Source organism: Aethina tumida, chromosome 6 (genome assembly GCF_024364675.1).
Source record: "Aethina tumida isolate Nest 87 chromosome 6, icAetTumi1.1, whole genome shotgun sequence".
NCBI classification, from domain to species: domain Eukaryota; kingdom Metazoa; phylum Arthropoda; class Insecta; order Coleoptera; family Nitidulidae; genus Aethina; species Aethina tumida.
In genome coordinates, this window is record NC_065440.1 from 19,523,228 (window position 1) to 19,535,069 (window position 11,842).

The following is an 11,842-nucleotide window of genomic DNA, read 5'->3' on the forward strand; positions in this document are numbered from 1 at the left end:
GACTTCTTTCAAGAAAACAACAATTTATTTTATCCTTACGCAGTCATACAATATCTAAACACCATAAAGCATTTTCATTACCAATAACTATTTGACTAAATCACATATTCAAATACTAAATCCATCCATCAAATTCGTTTTAAATTAATGATTTATTTACAATTCACAACTCAAAACTATGACGTGATTAGTTTCGCCATCTGTGCAATTATTCTGAAACCGACCTATGCAAAATTACAGATCACACATTCTATTAAAAAAACAGTTTTAGATGTGTCTCATAGATGTAGCATCGTCGCCATCTATTACTGCCATGTGATTAATGTCGCCATCTGTGCATTCATTGTGGAACAGACCTATGTGAACTTACAGATCACACAACCAATTAGAGGACAGTTCGAGGTTCGTCTCACAGATGCGACAGCGTCGCCGTTTATTAATGGGAATCTCCCGACCTGCCCCAAACGCGTCCTACCGGTTTGAGGGGTGGGGGTTGCGCGCGTCGGGACGGCGACGCGCACGCTCCCGCCGCCAATCCGTGACATCAGCACGTCGATACGGTGGCCTGTCCGGAGGTGCGTTCAAGAATCGGCCGCTCCGTAAACCACCCCAAATTCGACTCGATATTGTCCGTCGTACGTTCCCGCATCGCCCGTTCCGTTGTGAGTGTTCACGTCCGCAGGTCTGAATTGAACCACAAGAAACATGTAAGTTGTTTGTTTTCCTTTCCGATAAATATTGATAGACGATAACTATAAAAACTATAAATTAATCTTAAATGTTTACGTTCTCTTGCAACGCATTTATTTATATAAATTATTATTTATTATTATTTTTCTTAATGATTGGCAAGGAGTGTATATTATAATAACTGGTTGCTAAGTTATTGAAAAAAAAAAAAAAAAAAAAAAATGATAATAATAAAGCTTGGTCATTATTAATGAATGAAATACGGATTTTGATTAGAGGGTGCTTGTTTAATTAACTAACAAACACCTAATAATAAAAAGATAAAACGATTGTGTATAAATAAATTGTGTCAGTCAGAAATTGATTTTTCTTCAACGCGTGCGCACAAATTCATTGGAAAACTGATGGAAAATCACACCTTGAAACAATACAACCTTTTCTCACACGTTTTAGTAGTTTATTTATAATTTTAAGCTTTATAATTGTTATTATTATATTGCATTTGCAAGAAAAATTGTCGTTAATTATCGAACCGATCAGTTAACAGGATATTAAAACGTTGACGCGGTTTGCAAACTATAAATAGACGAATAAATAGGGTTTCCCGCAGTTTAATTTCAATCCCACGATTGATTTTTGGGCCGTAGTCAAGTGGAGAATTGCGTTAAAATCGTGGGCACAGTGAGGATGCGACGCGTGGGTTTATCTGCTAATGGCAAAGGTCACGGTACAAGATTCCAACAAATGTCACGTTGAATTTTTAGGTCTGCAGGCGATAGTTTGGGTGCACCGGGCGCCGGTGGTGCAGCCGGTGGCGACGATGGAATCGTCGGCGGTCCGAGGACGCCGCAACAGATCGCCGCCCAGAAGCGCATCCAACAGACCCAGGCCCAGGTCGACGAAGTGGTGGACATGATGAAGACCAACGTCGACAAGGTGCTCGAACGTGATCAGAAACTGTCCGAACTCGACGACAGAGCCGGTACACGATTAATTACTGTATTTTCTAACCAATTAACGTACTCGATTGTTGTCAGATGCTTTACAACAAGGAGCGTCACAGTTTGAACAGCAGGCAGGCAAACTGAAGAGGAAATTCTGGCTCCAGAACTTAAAGGTACTGTCCCCCTTCTACATTTACCACGTTGTACGACTAAAGAGTAACGTTTCAGATGATGATAATCATGGGAGTGATTGGACTTGTCATACTGATCATCATAATCAGTAAGTGACTTTTTATTAACCCGAAAATCAAACCTAAATCAAACCCCACAAAACTCACGGCTATTGAGTGTGAGAAATGTTTTAATTGATTTATTTTTTAACAGTGAACTTCATGTAAAATTCGGGGGCCGATTTTCGCACACGAAAACCTCGGTAAATGGACTTGAATGGTTGTACGATTTGGTGTAAACGGCTTTTCTGTCTGTCTTTACTGTTTTTATTTCTCCACACCCCACCCCCACCCCCTTGAGCCCGTTTTTAAATGTGTAACGACCACCGGAAAATCTCAATGGACTCATTTTCATCGTTGCTCAAAGCATGTGGTGCTGATTGTCGTTGTCTTTTATTTTCGGCTTGTTGACTGGACTCGTAGTGGCGTTTGTGTTGCACGTCTGTAACTAGTTGTTTTGCATGCGTTGTGTACGAACCAACTGATTGGGTTAATATCGTTCTTTTGCAGTTAATAATTGGCATAACACAGAAATCTACGTTCAAACAATAATACTAATTCTAATATTGACTAAACCGCAGGCAAAATTCGTTCCATCAGAAAATTAATACACACGTGTCCACGTGCATAAAATTGATTTCCAAAAGTATTGTATAAAAATTGTAATGTTAACCAGTGAGGGGAGCAACGAAACGCGCGTCCGGCCGAAGTTTCCCGTCTTCCAGGACTCCAACAATAACCACTCTCTCACTCTCTCTCTCTCTCTCTCTCTCTCTCTCTCTCTCTCTTCTCGATCATGACGTGTAAATATCGAAAAGTTTGACGGGACGCGCGTTTTCCTCCCGTTTAATTCCAAAAACAAAGCAAAAAAAAAAAACGAAATGTATAGAAATTTCAATGTACTTATTTAAATGAAATGACATTAGATTAAAGGATTTTTTCCCCGGGGGGAGGCGACCGCGAAAATCGACGTATGAAACCCAAGTAACACCAGATTATTGTAAAAACTGTTTCTGTGGTCGATTTTCGGCGGACTATTTGTTTTTCGTGCTCGCTTCCAGATTGTTAACTGTATATAGGAGTAAAGTTTTTGCTTTTTAAACGTGGCGGACAAAAACAACAACCACATTGGTTTTGTAGCGTTTATTTGTTGTGATTTTAAGGATTATTGAATTATCAAATATATGGGCACTAAATATAAAACATTTATGAGTCATTTCTAAACCCACTACCAAAATATTTCTATTAAGAACCAGTGAAGGAGACGAAGAGCGAACGTCGGCACAATCGTCAATCGCAACGACAGATGAAGAGCAGGATGAACGAAAGGAAGTATTGTGTTAACGAAACAATTTGATGATTATTAATTATATCTGCATGTTGTTACAAGTTACATTTTGAAAACATGATCATGTTTATTACACTCGTTCACATATTTTCATTCATTTTATTTTCCGTTTGGCATATTAAACGACATCAAATCAATCACTCACTGTTAATTTTATATAAATAAAACGGACAGACAGAAAACATCAACACTGAAAATCAATTATATCAACAACAAAAAATGTATTTTATCAATTTCTGTAACAATAATATAATAATTTTGATATACATAAAAACAGTTTAATTTAGGTAGAGTATGTGTAATTTTGTGTGTGCGGACCGTTAACGTTAAATTTCCAGTGAAATTCATGCCGGAGGAGAAGCCAGCGGCGGTCCAGTACGCGCTGCCGCCGCAACCGCAACCGCAACCGCAACCCGCACCCAACTCGCAGGCGCCGCAACCGGCGCCCGCCCCCCAGACCGGCTAGATGTACGGCGCGCCTCACATTCCACCAAACACCAAACACAATAAAACTCGAACGTGTGTGTCTTTTCTTCTCCGCCTGCGGAACGTTCCGTTCGTTTTGGGAATTTTACGAGATGTTGCCCCCGGCCCGGTCGCTACGGTGCTTTTTTGCTGGCGACATCTGGTGGGAATTCTTATAAAATTAAGCCTCCTCATAAAAGATGTCTCTGTAAGATCTCCTGTGCGCAAGCGCGTGTTTTCAATCTGAAGTCTGCAACATTTTCCAAATTCTTAAAACGAATTGGATTTTGTTTGTATTTGCTTTTATTCTAATTCAGTTTTTTGATGGACATCGAAATTTTCTTTCCCGGACGTGATTGTGCAACAGTTGTTTTCTTGAAACAACAGTTAACAATTATTGTAGATAAATTCATTCATTAACTATTATTATGGATGATCAACTAAATGTATCATGGCTTTAAAAATAATAATAATAATAATAATAATATTATTAATAATAATAATATCACTGTTACGTTGTATAATACTATTCATTGTTTAAATGATATAGATTAAAGGTTTTATTAATTTTTTAAGGTTTGCTGATGAAAAAGTACTCGACCAATTATCTAGAAATTTAATTTTCGCTTCTGAGTACTTTTTTCAATTGTCAAATCTAGTAACTAGTCAATGTATAAATTACGTTACTGTAATATAAACTACGTTAATTAATAAACAGTTATTAGAGTTTAATTCATTGTAATTTTATTCACATACACACATGAATAAGTTATTTAAATAAATATATAACAAAACAGCAAGATATTTTCATTAATTATACCGTAAAATTCGAAATAATTCAGTTAGTTCTGTAACAAAGGTCTGAGAACAAAGTCTTTCCCAGGCAGTTTTCCAGCATTTGCATCTTCTATGGCTCTTCTCAGTTCTTTCATGCCGACAACTCCAACCAGTTTACCAATAGAAGTGACGTAAGCAACGTTGATGGCCAATAATGAGAACAGTGAATGTACTTTGAGCAAAGACGTGCGTTCCACCAGTTGAAATGGAGCTGGATCGACGCGACATTTCGAAAAATCCGCCATCATTTCCAACTGTTCCTGTTCCCACATTTGCTGTTGTTCCTTCGACATGTCTATTACTCGACGAATTGGCTTAAAAAATAGTTAATTCAACAACTAGCTGCATAATCTTATGTACAAATTTACCAGGAACACTTTTTTAGGTTTAAAAGCAACAATGGCGTTTTTATTGTCAACCTTATACTTGTCGAAGATTCGTTCCCGTTCTTCCACCTTTTGTTGCTCCTTAATTTCCTTCTCGTACGCTTCCAAGTCCTCAATGACCTTTCCATCGGGCCCGATACCGTAGGGAAGGATTTCCTTTCTTCGTTCTGCCCCAATTTGACTTTCCAAAAGGGCAACCAGCTCGGTTTTGGTTATGGAACCCAAAAGGATCATATTCCTCGGATGGTCGACTAAGGGAATATGTTTTAGTTTGATGCACTCCCTTAATTTGTTGCTCAACTCCTTGTAGGACATTCCCAAGTAAATATATTTTACGTTTTGCACCATAAAGTCCTCCACGTACACTCTATAAACGGCTGAAGGAGAAGATTTAATAAATGAGTCAATTTAAGCCAGTTTTCTTACCGCTTTTGCTGGGCAACAAGTCTGGCAAGTAAGGCAACTTATTGGTCTGAATAGCCAGGTCGTAGATGCTAGGAGTTAGGATTCTGGCGATTCCGTTAGCGATTAGTACACTGATCAAAACCGGGATGACGTGGCTGATTTGTGAGGTCATTTCGAACAATATAACGCTGGTGGACAAAGTGTGGGTGACAGCACCACTGAAAGCGGCCGCTCCTACCATCGCATAAGCTCCTGGCATTATCGGGTTCATTTTGCCCTTATAGCTGACGCCTAATGGGAACCAATAGTGCATCAGTTCTCCCGCTATCCTTCCTATAGCTGCGCCGCTTCTGAAATTCGGTATGAAGGCTCCGTTTGGTATCGCCATCGTTGACGACATGATCGAACAAATGAACTGATAACACACAAAAATTATTAAGTTTGCGTAAATGCCGGTCCATGGAGTTGTCCAGTGAGAAACAACAGCGTGTTCGGCGACGTTTAAGTTTGGCTTGGTCCAGGTGAAGTTGCTGAACAACTCCACCACTTGGTCTCTGGGTGGTAAAGTGGCGGCTATAAATTGGCCGATTCCCATGGGGAAGGTGACGGTGGAAACTATCATTACGATGCAAAAGGGATAGGAGAAGATGCTCGAAGCCTTTATTTTGTTTACAACTTTGTTTTGTTTCAACCACGCCCCGAATTGTTGCTTGCACCATATATAAACAGATCCTCCGATTCCACAAATTACTCTAAAAGGGTCAATTTCGGAATAATTAATTAAATGTAATTTAGAGTTGCATTCTTACCCGACAATCGCAAATGCAAACAACTCCTGAGGATCATAAGGAAAATCAACGTAGAAACTCGATTTAAAGACCACAGTTATTGTTCCAGCACCGTCAATCCACACTGAAAGCAATCTGTAGGTTGTGGCCGCCCAAACTGCTGCAAAAAATCCCCGCCAATAATTCCTGACAGCGTAATACGACGTCGATATTTCAATGCTGAACAACACTCCTATAATGTGATACTCTTTAAAGTGATCCGATTAAAGTTTCATTCTAATTATTTATACCTCCAATAGGAGCGTTAAAAGTACAAGCAACACCGACCGCCCATGCCGCCCCCAACATTTCAATCGTCCTGTTCTTGTTCTCAGCCAAGTGCTGAAAGCTCCGAATCATCTTCGCCATCTTCGTCACCAATATGCAACTCATGTGAATCAAGGGCCCTTCTTTCCCCAAAGGCATGCCGCTACCCAGCGTAGAGGTGATGCCGACCCACTTGGCGATGAGGCAACGAAACGTTAAGAACTCCTTCATGAAAACGCCACGTAAAATCGTTTTAATTTGCGGTATTCCCGAACCGACTGACTGAGGGGACACCAAACTGACAAAACCAATGTCGAAGAGAATGAGACAAACTGGAAGGCAGATCCAGGCTATCCATTTTTCGAAGCCCGACGTCGCCAGGTCCGTGTACAACCACATCCTCGCTATAAAATAAAATCAAAAAATGTCAATTTTTTAAAAAGATTTTACGCCCAGTTTAGAACCTTTCAAGCACATTTGTACGCCCTTGTCGAGTACGTAACTGATGATGGCCACCAGGATTCCCAACAACGCTAAAAACGCCCAATCTTCATTAAACAGTCCGAAAGTCTTGGCCCAAATTCGTTCGAACCGCCCTTCGTAGGCATCATAAGTCTTCCGTCTCGCCTTCTCTTCTTCTTTCAACAATTTTTTTTCTTTTTGCTTCACCTCTCTTACGGTAGTGTAGAGGTCGTCCAGCGATTTGTTGAAGCATGCCTTCCGAATGCACGTTAATTGAGGTAAGATTGAAAAAGCAACAAAAACTTACCTCCACAGTTTTGTATCTGGTATCGTAGAGTTGTGAGGTGGGCAAACTTTGCCGGTGGTGCATTTTCGTGTTGTGATCCTTAAAAGCGTTCGTACGGGTTCATTTCGTAGTGTAATCCACAAATATTTGTTCGGATAATTAGTAATAAATTTTTAATTAATTCGCATAGTTTTACGGTCGTGGCTTCTTTACATTTGATTATCACTTTACTTTTGAGCACGAGTGGCGAGATAAAAATTTCAATTATTCTTTCCAAGTTATCTCAAACTGTAACAAATATAATGTTATCGTTTGATTAAAATCTATTTGAAATATATCAAATCACATCGGTACGAGATTTAATCCGCAATTGAGCGGTTCGTGTTGTTTAAATTTTTAATGTACGATGATCGTACGTGGTTAATTAAGTTTGTTTACCGATTTATTCACACTGTTTAAGGATGAACAATCGTAATTGAAAATATTTTTTTGTTCAAATATTTACTGTTTAACACTGATATAAAATACAACATTGAACCATTTACGTTTTTTGCCATAACGTCATTTGTTTGTAATACTATTTTCTCCTGAAAATTATAATTCCTTATTTCCGAACGTTTCATTTATTGAAATAAACCCATTTTCTAAAATTATATTTATTCGACATAATTTTATATAGTGTGTTCCCCGAATTATCATTGTAACAAGAAAAGTGAAAAATGAAAGTCCAAGAATTATTTCTTTCTTCTTAATTTTATATATTTAAAAAATTTATAAATAAAATTTCCTTTATATTTATTTATTTTTATCATAATTATCAGATACGTCGAATATTTATTTATTTATTAGATTTTATCAGTAAATCCGTACTGTACTGTGCATTCATGACAGAAACAGGAAATTTGTTATCTTTCCCCCGTTTGACTGACTCATTTTCTGTGTCACTGTTTATTCTTATTTCTTGCATATAAGACAGAAATGGAAGAAACCAGCTCAAAAGTAAGTTTAAAACATTTTTTACCTTTATTTTTCAAATTTATCTTATTTTAATGTACTTAATAGTAATAAATATTATATACCATAATCTGTACTTATATACAATGATGATTCATTTGGGCGTTTTCTTATATACTTAATATATATTTAACATTAATATAGAAAAATATTTAACATTCAATTACTATTTTTGTTCTAAAATAAGCAATTTTTTGCATTAATCGTTAATTTATTAATATTTTACTGAAATTTTTGTGTATTTTAATTATATCACTTTATTTGTATTTCACTGTTTAAGGTGAAATATTATGTGATATGTGATTTTTATAGTATACAGTAAATATGTATTTAATAATAACAACATATTTTGTAATATTAGTTGCCTATTCTAATATTATTTTAAGATTTCGGTAATTACTACAAACAGTGTTGCCAATGTTTACCTTTGCAAGAGAGAATTCAATTGTCAAAATTTTTAAGGTTATGTTTTAAAGTGACTCAAACAATATTAAAAAAATTTCAATAGAAACCCCTTAAATAAATAGTATTCCATCATAATTTTCTAAATTACAACTTTAGGGGCAAAAATCATGCCGGTAAATTATTAAAAATTTATTTTTTAGCAATTGTTTAACAAATATTGGGTGTGTCAAAACGGCAATTCATTTTTAGGCATACCATTCGAGTTTCCTGGAACCTACCCAAGTAATAGGGAACACCGCAATCCTCCCTTTCAAGACGAAAGTGCGCGGACCGGCGCCCCAAATCATCACCGACGAACAAGACATAATTGATGAAACTCTATATTTCTTCAAAGCCAACGTTTTCTTCCGCACCTACGAAATCAAGGTAAACGCGGTGAAATGTTTTCTGTTCTTTTATAACGTTTTCGTTTTCAGAGCGAATCAGACAGGCTCCTAATTTACATAACTTTGTACATAACCGAGTGTTTGAAGAAGTTGCAGAGATGCAGCAACAAAAACCAGGCCCAAAACGAAATGTACAGCTTGGCGATTTCACGATTCGACATTCCTGGTAAGGGGCTCAATTTTATAAAACGAATTTGGGCTCAGTTTGTTTTATTTTAGGTGAACCAGGCTTTCCCCTAAATTCGGTCTACAGCAAGCCGCAAAATTCGTCAGAAGCTGAACTGCTTCGCTCGTATTTCACCCAATTACGACAAGAAGTCGGTCTGAGGGTCGTCGAGAAGGTTTTCGGCGAGGACGGCAAACCAAGCAAGTGGTGGTTGTGTTTTGCCAAAAAGAAGTTCATGGATAAAAGTCTCAGTGGTCCTGGACAATAGTTTTTTAAGGTTTTTTTATATGCTTTCATTTAATTATTAAATTACTAAAATTATTATGGTTGTTTCATTGATTTAACATAGTCCAACTTGTAACTGTGCTGCTAGATTATGTTTGTTTGATCAATACCATTATGGAGAAAATGAATATTTTACCCTATTTTACTGATCAATTAATTAAACAGTTTTTAAGAAGTAAAAGTGTTTGTTCCAACATAAAAAAGTAAGTTTTATTATAAACGATATTTTTATTAATTAATGAGGCTGTTATTTAAATGACAGAACAGGTTTTAAGGAAGGTAAATCGTGTAATTACACACGATATTTAACAGAGGCTAAAGAGCAACTGCAAATTGCAAATAATAATTTAAAACAAGCTAAGCAACGGCAAGAAGTCGAACAAGATGAATTGAAAAAAGAATGGGACGAATTACAGTCGACAGTTGATGAATTCAGACACAATTTTCTGCGCTTTAATCAGGTATATCCGAGACAATTTTTATTAATTGGCTTCGAGAATGTTGACGGCTATACCAACAATAGCAGATTTGCACTTGAACAACTGATAGGCCGTTTCCTCGGGTGTCGATTGTTGTTGGACGCATCCTCTCAACTCCTTCAACTTGTCCGTACCGTACAATCGTTCGTAATCGCTTATCACGTGGTCAGCGTTCAAAACTCCGTCCGAGTTGATGTAGTTTAACTTCTTGGAGAAGCACAGCAGACCCTTTTTGATCCTGTCGTCTTCGATCCATTCACCCCTGCTTATTTTCTGCATTAGTTCCGGCGGCGTGTAACTTTCCGGATCGCTTTGGCATTCTTTTATCGCTCCGATTTGTTTTTGCGCCTCCTCCTTTGTCACGTCCTAGTTGTTGTAAACAAAGTTAATTAACGTTGCATTGTATTATCGGACAGAAAAGTGTACTTACCCCGTTTGCGAGCGCGACCGCGACCGCGCAAAACAAACACAGATAAATCAACATGATTTAATCTTAAGAAGATATGTATGTATATGAGCGACTAAATTGTTCTTTTTATATGCGTTCTCGAGGTCGAAATCGACGCGAAATGGAAAAACCCATTTGAATTAAGGATTATATAATGGCACTTTATTCAATTTATAATCGATCACAATTAATTCGATTATTAACTGATTTACGAATTTTATTGAAATAAATAAATTAAAATTAAAAACATGTTTGTTGGTAGTCAAATGTCTTGTAATTTCAACTTTAATCTGATTTTGTGACAAACGGTTCTAAATTCTTATAAATAAATATAATAGACAAATAATGTCTGTATAAACAACAAAGACCTAATTAAATAATGGTTATCAGTTATAAATAGTCGGTTTCCAATGAATGCACTATTGAGCCTCGTTTAGTTACTAATCAACTCTTGTAATAAAAATGTGGAGAATTTTATTTTTTGTGGCGTGTGTCTGCTTATTTTGGACTTTGTCGAGCACCAAGGTGAGTTTTTACATTGTTTTATTATAATACCCACTGTTAGTTCGTACATATTTTTTAGTTAATTAAACAACTAACTCAGGCAGAAAAACAACATTTACAAAACATAATAAAAGAATGCCAATCGGATCCCAAGATGAGAGTATCCAAGACAGTAATAAGGAAAATAAAAATGGGCGAATGGACCGAAGAAGATAATTTAAAACGTGCGCTTTTCTGCATCGCAAAGAAAACGGGCATTCAAAACGAGGACGGCACTTTAAATCCGACGAAGATTCAATCGAAATGGGCAACACACTACGATTCGGACGATTTGAATAGATTGATGGGGTGCGTAAAGGAGTACGACACTCCTGAGAAGACCGCTTACGAATTGTTTAAATGCAGGCAAAGCGTCTTGGGTATCGACAAGAATTTCGTAAGATGATAAACAAATACGACAGTTTCTTACGTTGGATACACTTGTATTTATTCAATAAACATAAACAAATTGATTGAGCGTATTTATTTTAATTCACGAACGATGTTTATTGAAATTTCGACATTTCGTCGTCTTTCATTTCGTTCCATTTGTTCTTCGTTGTGTAGTCGCTTCGTCCGTCGTCTTTCAGGTATCCCATGCGTTTGTTCAGACACAGTCGCAGTTGTTTCCATGCGGAATCGCGTGGCCAAATACCAGTGGAGATTTTTTGCATCACTTCGAAAACTTCCGCTTTGTTGTCGCACTTCTGCACCAGCTCCATCCAGCTCTTATTTAAGTTGACCGGGATCTGCAATTATAATTATTAATTTCAATAAATAAATATCAATTTATACTTACAGATGCCACGAAAGCAAATGCGACAACTAATAAAAAAGTGGTAATCGTTAAGGTCTTCATTGTTGATTAGTGCAATAATTGTTCAATTTCTCGAGCTTTTTATACTTTTA

General features: G+C 37.0%; 6 protein-coding genes across 9 annotated transcripts; 3 read left to right on the forward strand and 3 right to left on the reverse strand.

Moving 5' to 3' along the window:
• The first annotated feature begins 505 nt into the window (after window positions 1–505).
• Window positions 506–4,409, forward strand: LOC109604025 (vesicle-associated membrane protein 2). Of its 3 annotated transcripts, XM_049969244.1 has the most exons (6): window positions 506–707; window positions 1,455–1,672; window positions 1,728–1,807; window positions 1,863–1,914; window positions 2,019–2,067; window positions 2,375–3,116. In XM_049969244.1, coding segments are annotated over exons 1-5 (366 nt in total). In that variant the 5' UTR covers window positions 506–705; the 3' UTR covers window positions 2,033–2,067; window positions 2,375–3,116. The 3 variants fall into 3 exon arrangements, with proteins under 3 accessions (XP_049825201.1, XP_049825200.1, XP_019876096.1); XM_049969243.1 differs by having other exon boundaries at window positions 2,019–3,116; XM_020020537.2 differs by lacking the exons at window positions 2,019–2,067; window positions 2,375–3,116 and adding an exon at window positions 3,551–4,409 and having other exon boundaries at window positions 512–707.
• On the reverse strand, window positions 4,396–7,337 carry LOC109604006 (chloride channel protein 2). The gene is made up of 7 exons (XM_020020510.2): window positions 7,169–7,337; window positions 6,864–7,116; window positions 6,384–6,803; window positions 6,115–6,325; window positions 5,327–6,057; window positions 4,883–5,277; window positions 4,396–4,828 (listed from the first exon to the last, which is right to left on the reverse strand). Exons 1-7 carry the CDS (start codon window positions 7,229–7,231, stop codon window positions 4,520–4,522), a joined length of 2,382 nt encoding a protein of 793 aa, XP_019876069.1. The 5' UTR covers window positions 7,232–7,337; the 3' UTR covers window positions 4,396–4,519.
• Window positions 7,338–8,044: 707 nt separating this feature from the next.
• Window positions 8,045–9,500, forward strand: LOC109604016 (actin-related protein 2/3 complex subunit 3). Of its 2 annotated transcripts, none has more exons than XM_020020521.2 (4): window positions 8,045–8,146; window positions 8,816–8,992; window positions 9,043–9,178; window positions 9,232–9,500. In XM_020020521.2, the coding sequence occupies exons 1-4, from the start codon at window positions 8,126–8,128 to the stop codon at window positions 9,444–9,446; spliced, it is 549 nt and encodes a 182-aa protein (XP_019876080.1). In that variant the 5' UTR covers window positions 8,045–8,125; the 3' UTR covers window positions 9,447–9,500. The 2 variants fall into 2 exon arrangements, with proteins under 2 accessions (XP_019876080.1, XP_049824409.1); XM_049968452.1 differs by lacking the exon at window positions 8,045–8,146 and adding an exon at window positions 8,580–8,739.
• A 190-nt stretch (window positions 9,501–9,690) lies between these two features.
• LOC109604019 (uncharacterized) lies at window positions 9,691–10,463 on the reverse strand. Its single transcript, XM_020020525.2, has 2 exons — window positions 10,373–10,463; window positions 9,691–10,308 (listed from the first exon to the last, which is right to left on the reverse strand). Exons 1-2 carry the CDS (start codon window positions 10,424–10,426, stop codon window positions 9,946–9,948), a joined length of 417 nt encoding a protein of 138 aa, XP_019876084.1. The 5' UTR covers window positions 10,427–10,463; the 3' UTR covers window positions 9,691–9,945.
• A 389-nt stretch (window positions 10,464–10,852) lies between these two features.
• On the forward strand, window positions 10,853–11,339 carry LOC109604022 (uncharacterized). The gene is made up of 2 exons (XM_049969144.1): window positions 10,853–10,915; window positions 10,995–11,339. Exons 1-2 carry the CDS (start codon window positions 10,853–10,855, stop codon window positions 11,337–11,339), a joined length of 408 nt encoding a protein of 135 aa, XP_049825101.1.
• Window positions 11,340–11,439: 100 nt separating this feature from the next.
• Window positions 11,440–11,826, reverse strand: LOC109604021 (uncharacterized). The gene is made up of 2 exons (XM_020020527.2): window positions 11,733–11,826; window positions 11,440–11,682 (listed from the first exon to the last, which is right to left on the reverse strand). The coding sequence occupies exons 1-2, from the start codon at window positions 11,790–11,792 to the stop codon at window positions 11,440–11,442; spliced, it is 303 nt and encodes a 100-aa protein (XP_019876086.1). The 5' UTR covers window positions 11,793–11,826.
• Window positions 11,827–11,842: the final 16 nt, after the last annotated feature.